Genomic DNA, 21536 nt, shown 5'->3' on the forward strand with positions numbered 1-21536 from the left:
CCGCATATAACAGGGTCACGCTGGCAACAGTGTATTCATTTTTTTCTGTGGATATTTGTTAATTTAGCAACATCTTCAACTTCAGAAAATGCATTCACCCACACAGAATCGTGATTATTTAATGTAGCATAAATGCATCCAGGCTGCTGCAAATCCCATCTAAAAATTTAAGTGCTGTAAAGTGGAATAAAAATGATATTACGCTACATTAATCAGAATAACATTCAAACAGACGTTACCGTGGAGGTGTCGTCTGCGGTAGATTCCCAAAATAATGTATTACATTTGGTGCAATATGATAGGATACTCGTCTGGTCTGTTGACCGACTATACCGGGTTCTTCCGCCGTTCTCTGTACTCTCTGATGAAAATTGACACATTTTACTTCACTGCAGCAGCAATAGCACATGCTCAGAGACAGGACCGCCTGGCGCACGCAACACTCGCATCTTTGATTAACCCCTTCGTACCCCCTCACAGCTATAGGCTTCCAAAGAGGTGGACGTCCACAACAACAAAAAATTCATGTGTATGGAGCAGTTCAACTCAGCCAGTAGCATAGCCTAATTTGTACAAATCAAGAGTAATATTTATTAACAGCAAGCAAACTACACCAGACAGCGCCGTGGTTATTACTTAGTTGGTTAAGTCAGCCAGCATGATGCTGTGGGTTAAAGAACCTCTCACACGGTCCTCACCTGTGATGAACGATGCTTACTGTGCTGTCACTATGGCTGTAGCGATGACCAGATCCAGCAGTTTAGTTTCAATATGGGGATAGACGCCTCAGTTCTGTTTAACCAACGATTTCAAAGTAGCGTATCCAACGGGAACACGTTTTTAGAGGAAAACTTAAATCTGTCTAGGTCGGGCATCTCTTCATCCATGATGCTTCTCCGTGACGGTCATGAATATTCCAGTGGAAACTCCCGCTGGGGGCCGCAATGGCGGGTATGCGCCCTGATAGAGCCTTTAACCCCCTTCTCCGGAAAAAACTGTCACGACATCATCCCCACGTAGGCTACGTGAGAGGATCCTCTTTATTGCCTTCAGCCACCCAGGGGTATAAATATTTGAGGAGTTTGCCGTGGTGTTAACTGTGGAGGCTATCGTGTTTCACAAGCCGAGGTGCCTCTTAACGCACTAATTATAGTAACTTTCTTGGATACCTGGGAGTGGTGCCCTCGTCTTATTCCAGGTGAAGCTCAGGTCTAACTGCTTCGGTTTGTTGGAATCCTTGGGAGGCAGAAAAGACACCTACGAGCTCCGAGGTCATGTGTTGGAGAAAGCATCTAAGCAAGTTAAATATATGCATATTGATCTATTATATTAATATTCATCGTACCATTACATTTAGCTGATGAGAACCTACATGCGAGTTAGAATTTCATTTTTTTGTTAATAGGCTAGATGTATGCCAGTTAATGACAAAATAAAAGGAAATTAACGAAATTAATTTTACCCATCGCAACGGACATCAATGGGAAAATATTTATACTTCCTGAAACTTATCGACAGTAATTTCTCACAGTAATCGGGATAACTTATTGTTCCCCGTCTCTGACACCAGGAAGCCTTTAGGCATATAGCATAAATTATCACAGGAGAGAAAAAAATCAATTATTTTTTTAATTACATCATTGAAGCATAGATGCATTACTTGTGAAAAAGGTAGAAAAAACAGCATGTCTTTCTCAATAAGTTAAACCTCTCTGACCAAAGAGTTAGACCGGCTCACAAAACAGAAGAACCCTCTGAAGCCTTCAAAATCGCAGAACACAAACCGATGACTTTTTAACTCATATCATTGAAATCAAAAGTTCATCTCCTTGTACACTTAACTTGTTAAAAAAATGATGCAAGTGGCTTATAGTACAATCTGCCCTTTCCACAGGGTCAGCAAGCAGTATTCACGTAGCTTCAACCCCCCCCCCCCCCAAAGTTCCATTGTTTTATCAACAATTAACCGATGAGCTCAGAGTTATAGTTGGTAAAAAATGAAATGATAACAACAATAATAATAATTACAATGACAGTCAATACAAGAAATGTAAGTAATTAACACAGTCCTGTACAGTTAGATCCGTCCATTCAATTGGCCGGTGCCAAACTCTGTTCCCAAATACAATTGGTTGGTCTTGTGACCATGTGACAGGCTCCCGCAGACAGAGGGCGTTTGACAGTTACGATGCCGTGATCGCTCCCGGCTTCCATCATCTCTGCGCATGGAAAAAATACCTTTCCCATATCATTTACCCCGCTGGAAGGAGAAAACACACACACACACACACACACACACACACACACACACACACACACACACACACACACACACACACACACACACACACACACACACACACACACACACACACACACACACACACACACACACACACACACACACACACACACACACACACACACACACACACACACACACACACACACACACACACACACACACACACACACACACACACACACACACACACACACACACACACACACACACACACACACACACACACACACACACACACACACACACACACACACACACACACACACACACACACACACACACACACACACACACACACACACACACACACACACACACACACACACACACACACACACACACACACACACACACACACACACACACACACACAGCATGATTATCCCTTGAAGTCTGCTGTATCATATGACCCTTGTTTCCCAGAACTGAGGAGGATAGCAGCTGTCTGCTACCTTGCTGGAGGACAAAGGTCGGCCTCCTCCGGTCTCAGTCCAGCTCATGCACCTCGTCCTGCATGGGGGGTCCGGAGGCCCGGCCCGGCTCGGCCACACGCTTGCCCATGATGTCCCACTGGGGGGTCATAGTCTTGGGCTTGGTACCTGCAGGGAGACAGGTTGTTAGGATGGATGTGCCTGGGCAGATGCGCTCAAAATCTCCTACATGTACATTCACAGGTACGCACAAGCACGTACCAGTACACACACACAGACACACACACTCACACAGCAGGCCTCTGCATCACTGACTATTCATTTTCTGAGCTGCTGAACCAAAAACTTAATTCTCCTGCCCTCTGTTGGTCGTATGAGGTACTGCCTGTTTTGGAAGCCGGGCTTCACGCAAAACTCCTATCCTGCCATTTGCAGAACTGGCCTGCAGGGTGACACCCTCCACCCCATCATCCCTCCGAAGGCACATGCTCATCTCGCTCCTCCTCGGCCCCGGGCCAGATGTGGTCCAGCTGCAAGGCATTGTGGGTGACGTCCCGCGGGACTCGTTAATCTGTCTTTGGAGTTTGCCTCCCTGCCAGGTTGCCATGACAACATGAGCTGTAGCCCCAAGCTATGGAACAGAACAGCTAACCCTGACAGCTACACAGAGGGAGAGCCACGCAGAGAGGACAGACAGACAGAGAGACAGACAGACAACTAAGTGGAAAAAAGGGAGGAAGGGAGGAGAGTGTAGAGAGACAAACAGAGAGGAGGAGAGTGTAGAGAGACACACAGAGAGGAGGAGAGTGTAGAGAGACACACAGAGAGGAGAGTGTAGAGAGACACACACACAGAGGAGGAGAGTGTAGAGAGACACACAGAGAGGAGGAGAGTGTAGACACACACACAGAGAGGAGGAGAGTGTAGACACACACACAGAGAGGAGGAGAGTGTAGACACACACACAGAGAGGAGGAGAGTGGACAAGCCTCTACGGACACAATGAAGCTCGAGGTGCCATTGGCTAGTACATTTTTTATTTTACCCGCCAGACTTTTTACGTGAAATGCATGAACAATGCAAGTACATTATCTGTCTGAATTATTCTGTATGTTGCATATGGATTTAATCTACCATTTTTAGCAAATGGCTTTCTCTTGCTACTAGACTTCAGCCACCTCTCTAGTGCTGACAATGGTTCATAGTCCTACTGCTGAAGCTCTGGGCCTTCTGTTGAAATAAAGATCAGGTCTGAAAGGCGTGAGGATGTGAGACTGCTGCGGACATCTGATTTTATTCTCTTTTGGGCACTGAAGGCTCTTTCGCAGTTGGCAGAGCTGATTAGCAGAGCAAGAATAATCTGAACAAGGAACAGTAATCTCAAATTGTCTTGATAAAAAAAAAAAAGAAAAAAAAAGAGCATTAAGCGTTTTATGCTCAGGCTGGAATTGTAGCTTTTTTGCATCCATCTCTTTGTGCGTGACGAGTGCCGTAAAAATCAAGTCGATCTTTTTGTGAGACAAAGCAACAGACGCAGTATAGCGTTTTACCTTCCCTAGCGTCAAAAAAAAAATCTACCGACGAGCGTCAAATCCGTTACTTTGGCAATCTCCGTTTTCGTCGTTGAGCAGCAGCAAAATAACTAATTGTACGTCTGTTGTCATAGCAGCCAATCATGTTAACTCGCAGTCAAGCGACGGTGCGTCATTGAAATCTGCGCTAAACTTATTATTTGCCTCTAACTCAGTCACAGGCGAGTGAAATCAAACAATTTACTATCCATTGGCTAATTAAAGATCATTTTTAGTAGCCCAGCGTGAAATTTGGTCGCATATGCAAGTGATTTACTCGCATTGTAGAGGGTTGGTGCAGAGAGGAGGAGAGTGTAGACACACACAGAGAGGAGGAGAGTGTAGACACACAGAGGACAGTGTAGAGAGACACACACACACACACACACACACACAGAGAGGAGTGTAGAGACACACAGAGAGGAGGAGAGTGTAGACACACACACAGAAAGGAGAGTGTAGACACACACAGAGAGGAGGAGAGTGTAGACACACACACAGAGAGGAGAGTGTAGACACACACAGAGAGGAGGAGAGTGTAGACACACACACACAGAGAGGAGAGTGTAGACACACACAGAGAGGAGGAGAGTGTAGACACACACACAGAGAGGAGAGTGTAGACACACACAGAGAGGAGGAGAGTGTAGACACACACACAGAGAGGAGGAGAGTGTAGACACACACACAGAGAGGAGGAGAGTGTAGACACACACACAGAGAGGAGGAGAGTGTAGACACACACACAGAGAGGAGAGTGTAGACACACACACAGAGAGGAGAGTGTAGACACACACACAGAGAGGAGGAGAGTGTAGACACACACAGAGAGGAGAGTGTAGACACACACAGAGAGGAGGAGAGTGTAGACACACACACAGAGAGGAGAGTGTAGACACACACAGAGAGGAGGAGAGTGTAGACACACACAGAGAGGAGGACGGTGTAGACACACACTGTAGCAGAGCACTTCATGTCATGAACGTAACTTCCAATTCACGTCAATGTGGGAGTGGTTCCTGTGCATATAGGGTGCTCACAGAATCAATGGCGGGAGAGTGAGAAACAGCCACAGACGGAGAAACAGCCACGTCAGTAGCAGAGAGTCAAAGTGAGCCTGAGGGAGTTACCCAGTTCGTTGGATACGGGTCATATTGCCTACCGCCAAGAGTGTGGGAGTTCGTGTTCTGGAGAAGTCCTCCCAACGCAACACGGAAAACCACCCGTCATTGGAAAAGCCCGGATTTCTCTCACGGAGATTCAAAATTGGTCGTCAGCCTGAACCGCCAACCTGCCGTTCTATTTCCATGTGGACCGGGGCAGATCCTTGTTGTCTATCAACGTTGCCGTGAGTTCAGACGGGAGAGCACCTTGCTCGTACCGTGCGACTCTCAAGCTGCTCCACACCACATAAACGCACCTAAACCGACACACACACACCCTCACAAACTGTTTCAACTGCATCGTTTTGTTTATTTCGTGTTTTGAGTGATACAGGCATTGAAGTTGCTAATGTTTTCTGTTGCGTTTGCCTTGACGTGGGTTAAAGGGGAGACTTATGTGATTTTTTTGATTGTGTGTTTATTGTTTGGGTTGTTTAGTAAAAGAGTACCACGTACGCTTGAATCAAACTTCTGAGCTTTTCTCCTTTATTTGCATTCGCTCTTTTCCGTTAAATTGCTGACGGTATCGCATGTTAGTTAAGTGGCAGGATTTTGGGCCTGCCTGGCGTCGGAACTTACACTACCTGGGGTTGCCACCGTTACAACACACAGAGAGGAGAGTGTAGACACACACACAGAGAGGAGAGTGTAGAGACCCAGAGAGAGGAGGGGAGTGTAGACACACACACACACACACACACACACAGAGAGGAGAGTGTAGACACACACACAGAGAGGAGAGTGTAGAGACACAGAGGAGGAGAGTGTAGAGACACAGAGAGGAGGAGAGTGTAGAGACACAGAGAGAGGAAGGGAGTGTAGAGACAGAGAGGAGGGGAGTGTAGAGACACACAGAGAGGAGAGTGTAGAGACACAGGTCGTAAGGAAGACCCAGGCCATATTGGCTTGTACAAATGACTAAATGTACTGACCATCCCCTGAAGGGGGAGTTTGAGCTCTTGCCTTCAGGAAGAACGTATAGAGTTTCCAGCCACAGAACAAAAAGACTTGGGGACTCTTGTTTGTTTTGCTATTGGGAGGCTACATTTGCATAAATGAATGGCACTAAGTATTCATTGACGAAAGTCATTTCTGGGTTTCAACATGAAGTACTGTACTGTATTGTGTTGTTGTCTCTGTGTGGTGTCAGGTACGCTGTTTATGTTGTATTTATGAAGGCTTGAATGTGTTTCAATACCTGTCTACAAACAAATTTCCCCTAGTGGGATTAATACAATCGAGTTGACTTGACTGAGACAGAAAAGAGATCAAAAGGAAGGAAGAGAGGTTAAGGGAGAGAACGAGATAGGAAGGACATGGTTAGAGACAGGAAGTGCTCTCTCTCCTCATTCTGTGTATGATTCTGTGCTTCTGCATCTCTGTGTGTGCGCACGCGTGTGTGTATGCATGTATCTGCATGTGTGTGTGTGTATCTGTGTGAGTGTGTGTGTTTGGGCCTCACCCTCCTGGCCGTTGTGCTGCTCGTAGGTGCGTTTCCCCAGGATGGTGGGGGAGCCGTTGTTCAGGATGGGGGATGACTTGATGGGCGTCAGGCTGCCTGTGGAGATGGTGGGGCCACGAGGGGGATCCGGTCTGGGGGGGCACGGGTGGGCCTCTGGGGGGGGGGGGGGGGGGGGAGGGTCACAGTTTGATAGTGAAAGAGAGAGGAAAAAGGGAGGGCAGGCAGGGTAATGTAAGAGAGAGAGAGTAATGGAGAGATAGAGGGCCAAGAGAGCTCTGGAACATATCTCTCTCTCTCTCTCTCTCTCTCCCTCTCTCTCTCCCTCTCCCTCTCCCTCTCCCTCTCTCCCTCTCTCCCTCTCTCCCTCTCTTTCTCCCTCTCTCTCTCCCTCTCTCTCTCCAAGGGCCCCAGAGAGGGGAGAGACTGGGTGGTGACATCACTTCCTCTTACCCAGGTACCTGACGACGGTCTCCAGGGGCTTGCGTACCCCAGGCTTCAGAGGCACGACCTTCTTAGGCATGTCCGGCAAACGCAGAGCACCTGGGAACCACACACAGCACTGTCGGTTACACACACACGGGGGGGGGGGGGGGGGGGTTTAAGGTCAGGGGTCAGGGACCTACATTCAGCCTTGACGATGGCAGCGTTGAGGGGCAGGTAGGGGTGGCGGGCCAGGAAGCGAGGCCGGATGATGTCCTGGCAGAGCCGCCGGGCGGCGCGCGTCACCGCCGTGGTCTGGAGGTAGAACGCCTGCCGCGTCTTCACCGCTGACTTGGGGCTGCCGCTATGCCTCATGGGTAGACCGTGAGGGCTCTAGAACGGAGAGGGAACAGGCCAGGTCACAGGACAAGCAGGTCACGTGGCGGAGGCCGAGTCTGTGTATTTGTGTGTGTGTGTTCCTCCCCTGCACATGTGCGTAAGAGAGTACACGTCTGTGTGCGCATGTGAATGTGTGTATGTGTATATGTGCATGCAAGTGTGTGCGTTTCTGTGAGTGCGAGCGTGCGAGTGTACGCACGAGGGCGCTTCTGCGCATGTTTGTGTGTACGTGTGTGTGTACGTGCGCAAGCGCCTGCATAATGCGTGTGTCTCTGTGTGTGTGCCTTTGTGCACGTTTTTGCGAGCCTGTGTGTATGTGCATGGATGAGTGGAAGCGTGTGCCTCTGTGAGAATGTATGCGAGTGTGTGTGTGTGTGTACCATGTTGTTGCGGTTGGGTCCGGGCCTCTCTCCGTCCAGTCTGGTGGGCATCTTCAGCCCTCCGTACTTCTTCCAGTAGGTCCAGCAGGAGGCGCAGAGGCGACACTGCATGTTGGGGGGGCCCCACGAGTACCACTGGTATGAGCTGGAGGCTGCGCACACACACACACACAGGCACACGTGCGCACACACACAGGCACACGCGCACACACACACACACACACGGCACACACGCGCACACACAAAAAAGGCATGCACGCACACACAAACAGGGAGACGCACACACACACTTTAATCATTTATGACTGAATTAATTACCACCACAAAAATAGCCCAGGAGATAGCCCACTCTTATTTCCTCTCTCTCGGGCGAGTCCCATTTGTGTTCCATGAAGAACACATGTACACCACAGTACAGTACTGTTTACTACAGCCCAGCCTGGCCGAGCCCAACCTAGTCTAGCCCAGACCAACATGGCCTAGTTTAAACGAGTTTAGCCCAACCTAGCCTAGCCCAGACCAACATGGCCCAGTTTAAACAAATTTAGCCCAACCTAGTCTAGCCCAGACCAACATGGCCCAGTTTAAACGAGTTTAGCCCAATCTAGCCTAGCCCTGTCCAGCCCCAACTTAGCCCAGCCCAACATAAACTAGCCCAGACCAACATGGCCCAGTTTAAACAAATTTAGCCCAACCTAGTCTAGCCCAGACCAACATGGCCCAGTTTAAACGAGTTTAGCCCAACCTAGCCTAGCCCTGTCCAGCCCCAACTTAGCCCAGCCCAACATAACCTAGCCCAGACTATTGAAGCCCAGCCCAGCCTAGCCTTAACCAACATAGTCCAGTCCAGCCCAACTCAGTCCAACCCAGCCCAACCCAGTCCAACCCAGCCCAACCTAGCCCAACTCAGTCCAACCCAGCCCAACCCAGTCCAACCTAGCCCAGTCAAGCCTAGCCCTGCCTATTCCAGTCCACTTAGATCCAGTTGAATCGATTCCAGTCTAGTCCAGTCCGGTCTGGTCAGGAGCGGCCCAGTTCTGTGGCGGTGCTGTGTTCTACGTACTGTAGCAGCTCTCGCAGGCCCGGCCCAGGCCAGGCGTCTGTCCGGGGGCCCCGGGGACGGCTGCAGGGGCTCCAGGGGCTCCGGGGGCTCCAGGGGCTCCGGGGGCTCCGGGGGCTGCGGGGGCTGCGGGGGCTGCGGGGGCTGCAGGGGGTACGGCAGCTGGAGGCGCAGCACCGTTCACCAGGCCGGGCTTCACACTGCTGCCACTGAGCTGGTTGGGGTTGGGCTTGTTACTGGGGGAGAGAGGATCCGGCTTAGAAACACACCTGTCTCACACACAGCCATGCTTTCACACACACACACTACCTGTCTCACACACACAACCTGTCTCACACACACACAACCTGTGTCACACACACACACTACCCGTCTCACACACACACACACAACCTGTCTCACACACACACACACACACACACTACCCGTCTCACACACACACTACCTGTCTCACACACACAACCTGTCTCACACACACACAACCTGTGTCACACACACAACCTGTCTCACACACACACACACACACACACTACCCGTCTCACACACACACTACCCGTCACACAACCACACACAGGAACCTGTCTCACACACACACACACACATCCTGTCACACACACACACACCGGAACCTGTCTCACACACAGACCTGTCTCTCACACACAGGAACCTGTCTCACACACAGGAACCTGTCTCACACACACACATCCTGTCTCACACACACACACACACACACACACACACACAACTACCCTAACAGACAGCAGTCTCTAATCATTTGTTGATAAGTAATTCAATTGAGCTTGGAAAAGCTGAAAGACTCGGGGCCGGAGATGTGCAGCACACATCTTTATCAACACTGTCAGTGCCAGAGGGGCTATTTAGAAGGGGCCGGGGCGGAGCTAAAATGTGACATGAATGTTCAAGGCTGCAGTCGATGTCACCATGGTTGGTTTGTTGAAATGGAGGCTTTTGACAACTTAGTCCATAAAATCTAGACCAATTCAACTGCAGCAGGTTCCCATGGAGATGAACGGCCGGCCCCAGCCTTTAACCCCGCCCCTCCCAGGTACTCACTAGTTGGGGATGTAGACCTGTTTCAGCTTGCTCTCCGCCTCCGCCGCTTTTAACCGTTTCTGGGTGAGATAGATGGGGGGGGGGGGGGGGGAGAGAGAGGGGGAGAGAACGTGCTAAGAAGTGACAGCTGTATGGCATGCTCGCTTTGGCAACATTTGAAATATCTCCTCACTTGAAATTGAAAATGGGCAACATTTGAAATATCTCTCAACTCGAACATGAACTGAAAGTGATAAGAGACAGAAAGTGAGAGAGAGAGTTGGTGAGACTGTCAGAGAGGGAGAATGACTCAGAGGGATGGAGAGAGTATATGAGAGACAGAGAGAGAGAAAGCAACGTAGCGAAGGTGTGTCAGAGAGAGAAATGGAGAGACAGAGAGGGGCGATCGAGTTAGGAAGAGAGACAGAGATAGAATACGGAAAAGAAAGGAAGTGAGAAAGCGCGATAGAGAGAGAAAGTGGAGAAAAACAAAATGAGTCAGGCCGAGTCTCTTGACACAGATGGTGTTGGGTAACTATGGCAACGTCAGCTCTGGTTTACCTGCTGTACATATCTGTCGGTTGTCTTCCACATGTAGTAGTACTCTATGATGCTGGTCAGCGATTTCCAGGGCAGCTGAAGACAACACAGAGAAACACTGTTTCAAAATGGCAGACGAAAAAGCGAGGTCTTGCCTGCTTCATGATACTTAGGGAATCATTCGTATAAGTCTGTCATCATTCTCGTTGTTGATAAAGTTTTGGCTGTGGTGTGGTTGAATGTAAAAATAAAATAAGAGAAGAAGAAGAAAAGTTTGAAAGTTTGAAAAAGGCAAAAGGGAATTGAAGGGTTGCCAGGTTTGGCCCCACCCATAAAGACCGTTGGTTGTGCGTGTGTGAGGCTGAGAGGAGCATTCAGGGGCACCGACGACGAGCCTCCAGCAGGTGGCAGAGTGAGGCTCTCGGTTGGCCACAGCACCAGGGTGAAGCCGACTGCAGCAACACTCCTCTCACCCCGGGCATTACTGAGCTGCACCACCAGAAACGCTGAGCTGCACCACCAGAAACACTGAGCTGCATCACCAGAAACACTGAGCTGCACCACCAGAAACACTGAGCTGCATCACCAGAAACACTGAGCTACACAACCAGAAACACTGAGCTGCCTCACCAGAAACGCTGAGCTGCACCACCAGAAACACTGAGCTGCACCACCAGAAACACTGAGCTACACAACCAGAAACACTGAGCTGCCTCACCAGAAACGCTGAGCTGCACCACCAGAAACACTGAGCTGCACCACCAGAAACGCTGAGCTGCACCACCAGAAACACTGAGCTGCACCACCAGAAACACTGAGCTACACCACCAGAAACGCTGAGCTGCACCACCAGAAACACTAAGCTACACCAGACACTCAGTCTCCTTGCCTTGCCTTGTTCCAAATGAGACCTGTGTGTTTCTATCTTGGTCAGAGCCACACGCGCCCGCACACACAGGCTCTGCAGTCTGATAAACTCACTCATGCTCCACCCATCTCTCCCTCTCTCGTTCTCTCACTGCATCAGTCTCTTTATCTGTCTCTATCTCTCAGGGAGGAGGGAACACCATACTCAAGGCTCGCCTCATGTTTTCTAAATCCCACCTTCTAACACCACTTGGATTCCTACCACAGGACGACTTCCAGGCCACCACTCGCAACAAGTGATTCGCAGGCGAGCGACACAGGTCGACCGACCAAATCAAAAATGTTTTGTATTGCTGTGAACAGGCCAGCACACACACAGCGAGCCACTGTCCCCGTCGCTTTGCAGAAAATTGCTTCACTTCTATATATATAAAAAAAAAAAAAAAGATGTGACTATGGCCTGTGTTGTAACGAATTATGTAGCAGGGCTGGTTTTTAGTTAATTAGTTGAAAACATTTTGGCACCAGTCTATTTTGGTTTCTTCATCAAACATCTGGCGAGCCACACGTGCTGCATCTGGTCCAACCACATGGCAACATGATCCATTTCAAACCCTACGTTCAGTTGAAAATGTTCACTGTTGTTCATGTCTTCATTCATACTGAGCAATGTGGGTTGCCAGCAGTGAGGGTTGCTAAGCGTTTGCAGAGCAACATTCCTTCAGATGACATTGCACACCTGCCGTCTCAGGTCTTATGGACCTTCAATAACCCTCTACCTAGCCCAACTTTAACCAGGCCCAACCATGCTTAGCTTCCGAGATCGGGCGTTGCCATGCTGGTTTGGCCGTACACAATATTGTAACAACCATAGGCTACTTATTCATATCCAGATTTGGTATTTGACAATCCAAGGTGGTCTCTCTCTCTCTCTCCTCACACACACGCACACACAGCCACTCTCTCTCACACACACACAGCCACTCTCTCTCCACTCACAAAGTCTTGCTGGATATCGGTGAAGTCTTTGCCGTACTTCTCCAGCGCCTCCTCGAACAGGTTGGCCTCGGAGGCGCTCCACTCCTCCATCTCGTCCCGGCAGAGCACAGGCCCCCCCTGCGGCACCAGCGCCGCGATGGCCCGCGTCATGTCATAGCCCGTCTTGTGGAGTGTATCCATGGCGTGGAACTGGGGGGGGGGGGGGGGAGCAGACAGGGAGAATGAGAGGGAGGAAGGGGGAGGTGGAAGGGAGGGGGAGTGAGAAAGGGGGGTGAAGAGGGGGGGGGGAAGAGGAAGGGAGAGAAGAATGAGGAAAGGTGGGGGATGGGAAGAGGAGAAGGGAAGGAGCAAAGAGAGAGGGAAGAAGAAGGAAGGGGGAGGAGAGAGGGCAAGGAGGCACACAAGGAGGCAGAGGGGCCAGACGGCTGGTGTTAATCCATTCACAGGTGGGTCTGTTCTCTTAGGGGTCACTTCATTGCTTTGGAACTTCAGGAGGGATCAGAGTGTGTATCCATACCCTGTGAGTGTGTGTGTGTGCGTGTGTGTGTGCGTGTGTGTGAGTGTAGCTGTAGGCTAGCCTGCATGGTTTAAATATGAGGAGCAGAACTGGGGCAGAACCAGTCCACATGGGGAAGATGAGGCCAGGGCCAGGAATGAGATTTGGAGATGTCAGCTTCTTAGTACCTTACACCAGGACTACCACTACCTCTCTCTCTCTCACACACACACACACACACACACACCCAGAGCCAACAGCACTGCTTCATGCTCACTTATACCCTGACCCTGTATGAGTGTGTGTGTGTGTATGCGTGTGCGTGCGTGTGAATGTGTATGTATGAGTGTATGCGTGTGTGTGTATGTATGAGTGTGTGTGTATGCGTGATGCTTACCAAGGTTATGTCTCTGGAGGCAGCAGCTGCACTCATATGAAGACTAGGCTGTCGAACAGAACTACTGCAGTCTAGAGCTCTGGCAAACGTACCAACAGACCTGAGACAGAGAGAGAGGGAGGGGGAGAGAGGGGGAGAAAGACCGGGAGAGATGGAGGGAGATTGAGAGAAGCAGAGAAAGGGAGATGGAGAGAGAGAGGGAGGTAGGGAGAAAGGTAGAGAGAGATAGAGAGAGGGAGATATCGGTAGAGGGAAGTAGAGAGAGGTAGATAAAGAGGCAGGTAGAAAGACAGGTAGAGCGAGAGGTAGAGAAGCAGAGAGTGTGGGGGGGGAAGGAAGGAACCAAATAAGGCAGACAGACACACATAGTTGAGGTTAAACCTTTGGAGCCATGTTGTTGACTGGGGTAAGAGGGCGGGAGGGAAGTCCATCTTACCGAGCCACCACCAGGAACTGGTCTATCTGTTTCTCTGTGAGCACACTGCTGGGGTCCCATACCCTCTCCTCCAGCTTGGTCAGCTCCCTGCCATCGTCCTCCCCTACACACACACACGCACACACACTTATCTATCCTAGTGGGGCCCGATCATTCACTCCTATTCAACACAAGTTCTCTCTAATCCTTAATATCATCTAACATGGGTAAGACCAGGGTTTTTCAGGACCGATGCCGATACCGATAATTACAGATCAAGTACACCGCTAACCGATATTTTGAACCGATATGTATGTCTCGTGTAAAAACGAAAGTTAATGTCAAAATTAAGAATAAAAAGGGCTCTGACAAAGACTGTCTTTCAATTCTTTTAACCATATCTTTAATTCTGAGAACTGTTAATAATAACATTAATATTGATAATAATAATAATAATAACAACAACAACATAAAAGGGCAGGGAGCATCCAGCAGCATTCTGTAAAAATTTTGTAAAACTTAAAGAAGTAAATTTAAAACACAAGAAGCAAAAATGACCAAATAATGAAAAGAAAGAATTATAAAAAAAATCAGCAAATCGGTTTTGAAAATGATGTTTAATAATGGCGCCGTCGACCCCTAGTAAGACCGTCCACTAATTCTAACCCTAAAACCTGTGAAAAGCTTTAGTGGTCAAGTTTCTTCATATTAAACTATACTTGTGAGGACATTTGCTCCCCACAAGGACACTTAAACAAGAGACACACCCACACACAGACACACTATGAGACAGCTTTGTGTGATCCGTGCCGGCACCGTGGTCCTACCCTCAGGGAGCAGGTCCGTGATGTCAGCCTGGTACTTGTTCCCCACGCGGATCTCCCCCTTGTCCGCCAGCAGGGTCTTCTGCTGGGGGTCGTACACCAGGGAGTAGAAGAACGCATCCTGGAGGGGGGGGGGGGGCAGTGAGGGAGAGAGAGAGGTGGGGGGAAGGGTAGAGGGAGAGAGAGAGAGAGTTGGGGGGAGGCAGGGAGGGAGAGAGATAGGTGGGGGAAGGGTAGAGGGAGAAAGGGAGCGAGAGGTGTGGGGAGGGATGGAGGGGGAGAGAGAGAGGTGGGGGGAGGGATGGAGGGGGAGAGAGAGAGGTGGGGGGAGGGATGGAGGGGGAGAGAGAGAGGTGGGGGGGATCCCAAAGGGAGAGAGATAGGGAGAGAAACAAAATGAGACTGAAGACCAGAAAGAGGGAATTGAATGCGAGTGTGTGTGTGTGGTTGCTTGTGGAGTGGGTGTGAGTTTGTTTGTGTGTGTGATAAGTGTGCATATAGTGTGTGAGAGATGATGTTTGTGCAAGTATGTTTGTGTGGGTGTGGTAAGTGTATATATGTTGTGTATGTGGTAATTGTGTATACGTTGTATATCTGTGAGTGTGTGTGTTTTGCTCCTCACTGCTAGTGGAGTCTCTAGCCTCCTCATTACTGAGTGTGAGGAGAACATTCTGGGTCAACACACTGAATAATTCAACTAAACCAAGACTTCTAAACTCTTACTCATAAACACTCACACACAATCCCTCACATACACTACCTTGCTCTCTCTTGCAAGCAGACACACACACACACCCACACTCCCCTTCTCTCTCACACACACACAATGTATCTCTCTCTCTCACACACACACTCCCCGTCTCTCACACACAAACTCTATTACATACAGTCCCTCTATCACAAACTTAGATAATCCTGATGCCTAGCTGTCACGCTGTGTCTCAGAGCTCAGACAGCCACAGGAGTCCTAGTCACCTACCTCGCGATCCAGGTACGACTTCAGAGCCTCCGTCTCATTTAGCAGGGTCACGCAACACTTTCCCCTGGAATCAGCCAACCGCAGACAGGAGGAAGGTGTCGTCAGCCAATCATAGACAGAGGAAAAGCGTCACCAACCAATCACAGACAAGGGGGGGGGAGGTGTCGAAACCATTCACAGACTAGACTGGTGAACTGTAATAGCGGTTTGCAACAGCAGAGCGGAAGGCCTATAGAGATGCTCTGCTAGTAGAGCTGAGAGAGAAAGACAGGGTACAGGGGCTGAGAGACAGGCTGTGGGGGCAGTATGAGAGAGAGAGACAGGCTATAGGGGCAGTATGAGAGAGAGACAGGCTATAGGGGCAGTATGAGAGAGACAGGCTATAGGGGCAGTATGAGAGAGAGACAGGCTATAGGGTCAGTATGAGAGAGAGACAGGCTATAGGGGCAGTATGAGAGAGAGACAGGCTATAGGGGCAGTATGAGAGAGAGACAGGTACCTGATGTGAGTTGCAGGTAGAGACTCTAGCTGGCGAGAGAGGAACAGCTCTCTGTGTCTCAACTGGTGTTTCTGTTTCTCAGGCAGGTCCACGATCTCAGGATTCTCCATCTCCTCCTCCAGCTCCCCTGACACACACACGCACACAAAGATGAACACACACCCGCACACACAACGATAAACACAGACACAAGCAAAGTCAGCTGTGCAGTCAGAATAAAATGTAATTGGCGTCATCAATTCAAGTGAAATGTTCCTACATTCACCCACGCCTAGGCTTCTCACACACCTTAACTGAATGAAGGTACCATACTAGATACTAGCGCACACACACACACACACACACACACAGAAGGCCCAGCGAAGACGTACAGAGACAGACAGGATGTTCAGTGGGTGTTTATTATTCTCTATGAGTCAGGACTGGCTTGTGACCATCCAATAAGGACACACCATCACTCCGTCAGAGCGTCTATTCATCACCCCCCTCCACCCCTCTCTCCCCATCCCTCTCCCCTCCAGGTAGCTGGGGGATGAGGAAGGGGAGAGAGGAGAAAAAGAGAATGAGAGCCGAGAGAGAGAGCCGAGAGAGAGAGCCGAGAGAGAGAGAGAGAGAGAGAGAGGTTGAGGAGCCAGTGGGCGCGTGCTCCGGTTCATTTCCAGTTTCATTAGAGGAGGAGGGAGACGGGGGGAGAGAGAGGGACGGACAAAGCAGAACAAAAGCAATCAGGGGATTTTCAGGAGAAAGGATGTGTGGCCCAAATCAATACTCCTTCACCCTCTCTCGTTCTAACACCCAGTCCCCATCACACACACACACACACACACACCAGCTCTACCTGTGAGGCAACAGAGGCTGCGAGCCAGGCTGGATCATGTGCCTACCTCCATCACATGGTCACATGCCTAATGAGAGGGGAACCCAGCACGGGCTCTGAGTGAGGAAGTGCCTGAGGCAAGTGTGTGTGTGCGTGTGAGTGGGTTCAGGAAAGCGTGAGAGTGAGAGTGTGTCTGTGTGCGTGCACGCTCACGAGAGGGAGTGTGCGCGTGTTCATGAGAGAGAGTGTGTGTGTGTGTTCATGAGAGAGAGTGTGTGTGTGTGTGTTCACGAGAGAGTGTGTGTGTTCATGAGAGAGAGTGTGTGTGTGTGTTCACGAGAGTGTGCGTGCGTTCACGAGAGTGTGCGTGCGTTCACGAGAGTGAGTGTGCGCGTGTTCACGAGAGAGTGTGCGCACGTTCACGAGAGAGAGTGTGCGCGCGTTCACGAGAGAGAGAGTGCGCGCGTTCACGAGAGTGTGTGCGCGCGTTCACGAGTGTGTGTGCGCGCGTTCACGAGAGAGTGTGCGCGCGTTCACTAGAGAGTGTGCGCGCGTTCACTAGAGAGTGTGCGCGCGTTCACTAGAGAGTGTGCGCGCGTTCACGAGAGAGAGTGTGCGCGCGTTCACGAGAGAGTGTGCGCGCGTTCACGAGAGAGTGCGCGCGTTCACGAGAGAGTGTGTGTGTGTGTTCATGAGAGAGTGTGCGCGCGTTTGCGAGAGAGTGTGTGCGCGCATTCACGAGAGAGTGTGCGCGCGTTCACGAGAGAGAGTGTGCGCGCGTTCACTAGAGAGTGTGCGCGCGTTCACGAGAGAGAGTGTGCGCGCGTTCACGAGAGAGAGTGTGCGCGCGTTCACGAGAGTGTGCGCGCGTTCACGAGAGTGTGCGCGCGTTCACGAGAGAGAGAGTGCGCGCGTTCACGAGAGAGTGTGTGTGTGTGTTCATGAGAGAGTGTGCGCGCGTTCACGAGAGTGTGTGCGCTCATGTGAGGCTGCAGGGTTTGGACTGTGCAGCGAGCAAGGGGGTCATCATATCAACCCCTTAGTGCGTGTGTGCCCTTGAGAGGAGGAGGAGGAGGAGAGGGAGGAGCCCACCACCCCCCAGTCCTGCTGTCTCTCTCTACCCTTCTCTCTCCTCCTCCTCCTCCTCCTCATCCACACCCAATCTCCTGGCACAGCACCATACTCCCAGCAAATTGCCTCTCCATCTCACCTGTCCCTACCAATTATCAATTATTGATGAATGAGACGGCTTACGAGACGAGGGTGGGGGGGGGGAGGAAAGGAGAGACCTGAGGATAGGGGGAGAGAGCGGGAGGGAGGGGAGGGAGAGCAAGAGGGAGGGGAGGGAGGGAGAGCAGGAGGGAGGGGAGGGGAGGGGAGGGAGGGAGGGAGGGAGGGAGGGAGGGAGGGAGGGAGGGAGGGAGGGAGGGGAGGGGAGGGGAGGGGAGGGGAGGGGAGGGGAGGGGAGGGGAGGGGAGGGGAGGGGAGGGGAGGGGAGGGGAGGGGAGGGGAGGGGAGGGGAGGGGAGGGGAGGGGAGGGGAGGGGTCAGTGCAGTAGCGTTACCTGCCTGTGTGGGATCCTACAGCTCATCACCATGAGGCCCCAGGTCTTTCTCTGCTCCTCAGACCCACTCACAGACCGTGTGCTATCATAGACAGGGTAGGGGTGTGCTGTGGTTGAGGTCTTATTGTGTTTGCACTGTGCCCGGTAGCTGAGATGTGGCTGCTTTGCACTGTGCCTGGGAAACAAAGACTGTTCCTCGACTCTGACCGCCAAAATACTGACATAACTCCATACTTGTGATCCTTGATCTTCTGCTGTACTTTCCAAAAGCCCTCTTCGCATGTGGCTTTGGATACGATCGTCTGCTGAACGGATACGTGTCAAATGGAAGCGCGTCGTGCTCCCGCAACTACAACCATGTCATTCACTGGAAGCTTCCGTGAGGGAGGTTATGGGTCGCGCTGTCTCCACAAAAGATCAAAACAAACAAGTCATGGAAAGTCACATGCCCGGAGGGCTTCGCTCTGGAAGGTGTCTCTCAAGGTGACTGACCAGTCAGGAGGCTGTTCTGCCTGTGGGGGGGGGGGGGAGGGGCTAAGAATAAAGGAGGGCGGAGTCCTGAGGCCCAGCGAGGGAAGGTTCTCCGACCCAGCGAGGAAAATATTTGATCTGTGACTCACTGCAGTCATGCACACATGCACGCACGCACCGCTCCCACACCCCCCCACCTCTCTCTCCCCCTTCCCCCCCCCCGCCCCCCCCCACACACACACACACACAGAGACATACACTTCGACTGACACACGCCACGACAAACAGGCACGGACACACATACTCAAACACAGAAACACATGCAGACACAAAGACAAACACACTGTAAGACATGCAGTAAGACACGCACACACACACAAAGACAGACACGCGTGCACACTGAGGCTGTGAAGAAGAGATCCAGATCTCAACTAGAAACTGGTCCAACACGATCCACAGGGCCTGCTGCTCAGGGGAAACTCCTGTCAACTACACACACGCACACACACACACGCACACTAAATACAGCCTCGTTTACGTGGACTACATTACACACACACTACACGTCCACAGTCACCAGGCCCTCTGATTTTCCCCACCTCTCCTTCTCCTTGTCCTTGGTGGCCGGGCCCAGCCAGAAACACAGACAGGATATGGCCCACACCCCTGCACTACACACCCCTGAGCTACACACCCCTGCTCTACACACCCCTGCTCTACACACCCCTGCTCTACACACCCCTGAGCTACACACCCCTGCGCTACACACCCCTGAGCTACACACCCCTGCGCTACACACCCCTGAGCTACACACCCCTGCGCTACACACCCCTGAGCTACACACCCCTGCGCTACACACCCCTGAGCTACACACCCCTGCGCTACACACCCCTGACCTACACACCCCTGCGCTACACACCCCTGAGCTACACACCCCTGCGCTACACACCCCTGAGCTACACACCCCTGCGCTACACACCCCTGAGCTACACACCCCTGAGCTACACACCCCTGCGCTACACACCCCTGCACTACACACCCCTGAGCTACACACCCCTGCGCTACACACCCCTGCACTACACACCCCTGAGCTACACACCCCTGAGCTACACACCCCTGCACTACACACCCCTGCGCTACACACCCCTGCGCTACACACCCCTGCACTACACACCCCTGCGCTACACACCCCTGCGCTACACACCCCTGAGCTACACACCCCTGAGCTACACACCCCTGCGCTACACACCCCTGCGCTACACACCCCTGAGCTACACACCCCTGCGCTACACACCCCTGCGCTACACACCCCTGAGCTACACACCCCTGCGCTACACACCCCTGCGCTACACACCCCTGAGCTACACACCCCTGCGCTACACACCCCTGCGCTACACACCCCTGCGCTACACACCCCTGAGCTACACACCCCTGCACTACACACCCCTGAGCTACACACCCCTGCACTACACACCCCTTTTCACATCTCGCAAATGTCTGGATCTGCTAGCAGAGGCCCGCACTCCCTCCACACACAAACACACACAGGCATGCACAGACACACACAGGCATGCACAGACACACACAGACACGCACAGACACGCACAGACACGCACAGACACACACAGGCATGCACAGACACACACAGACACAGACAGACACACACAGACACGCACAGACACACACAGGCACGCACAGACACACACAGACACACACAGGCACAATGACTCAAAAGAAGGAGCCCCCCCCAACACACACACAGAGTCCAAGAATACACACATCAAGAACACATACATAAGTTCTCAAAAATAAACAGTGGTTCTCTGAGACAGACCGACACACAGGAATACACACACCGTCTCTGTGTGGTCCTCCCCAGAATTAACAACCCTGCCCTACACACTGATAGAGTTCCACTCTGCCAGCCCGGTCACTGAGGGTCTCCACACACTCTCACACACTCTCACACACACACTCACACACACACACACACACACTCACAAGGATGCTGCCAGAAAGTCTCGTTGGTTTTGCTGGCTGCCACGCTGGAAGATTTAGGCGCTAACCTTTGTTCAAACCCCTCGTATCCTATCCTTTTCAACGTGCGTTCCTTAAGCGCACGTTGAAATATGGAGCACGAGCCGCTATGTAGCTATGCAGAACACGCCCCTTTTCTGCCAACACGCCAATTAAGTTGACAGCGAATCAACTCACCGACATCTTCATCACCAGCTGCATTAGCGCCACGGGCAACGCACTGGTTCTCCCACACACGCACTCTCAAACACACGCACTCTCCCACACACGCACTCTCAAACACACGCACTCTCCCACACACGCACTCTCAAACACACGCACTCTCCCACACACGCACTCTCAAACACACGCACTCTCCCACACACGCACTCTCCCACACACGCACTC

General features: G+C 51.4%; 1 protein-coding gene across 1 annotated transcript in view; it reads right to left on the reverse strand.

The window, feature by feature from the left end:
- Positions 1 to 1615: 1615 nt before the first annotated feature.
- The window catches only part of mta1 (metastasis associated 1), a 28026-nt gene continuing 8105 nt past the window's right edge, over positions 1616 to 21536 (reverse strand). The window contains exons 4-18 of the mRNA XM_067242990.1: positions 16261 to 16387; positions 15762 to 15825; positions 14786 to 14903; positions 13980 to 14082; positions 13544 to 13643; positions 12651 to 12839; positions 10806 to 10880; positions 10266 to 10324; positions 9195 to 9427; positions 8132 to 8283; positions 7556 to 7745; positions 7383 to 7472; positions 6933 to 7085; positions 2758 to 2904; positions 1616 to 2260 (exon numbers count right to left, since the gene is read on the reverse strand). Coding sequence (XP_067099091.1) covers positions 2792 to 2904; positions 6933 to 7085; positions 7383 to 7472; positions 7556 to 7745; positions 8132 to 8283; positions 9195 to 9427; positions 10266 to 10324; positions 10806 to 10880; positions 12651 to 12839; positions 13544 to 13643; positions 13980 to 14082; positions 14786 to 14903; positions 15762 to 15825; positions 16261 to 16387 — 1766 coding nt within the window. The 3' untranslated portion in view covers positions 1616 to 2260; positions 2758 to 2791. The remainder of the gene's footprint in view (positions 2261 to 2757; positions 2905 to 6932; positions 7086 to 7382; positions 7473 to 7555; positions 7746 to 8131; positions 8284 to 9194; positions 9428 to 10265; positions 10325 to 10805; positions 10881 to 12650; positions 12840 to 13543; positions 13644 to 13979; positions 14083 to 14785; positions 14904 to 15761; positions 15826 to 16260; positions 16388 to 21536) is intronic.

Source organism: Osmerus mordax, chromosome 9, assembly GCF_038355195.1.
Source record: "Osmerus mordax isolate fOsmMor3 chromosome 9, fOsmMor3.pri, whole genome shotgun sequence".
In the NCBI taxonomy this organism is placed as follows: domain Eukaryota; kingdom Metazoa; phylum Chordata; class Actinopteri; order Osmeriformes; family Osmeridae; genus Osmerus; species Osmerus mordax.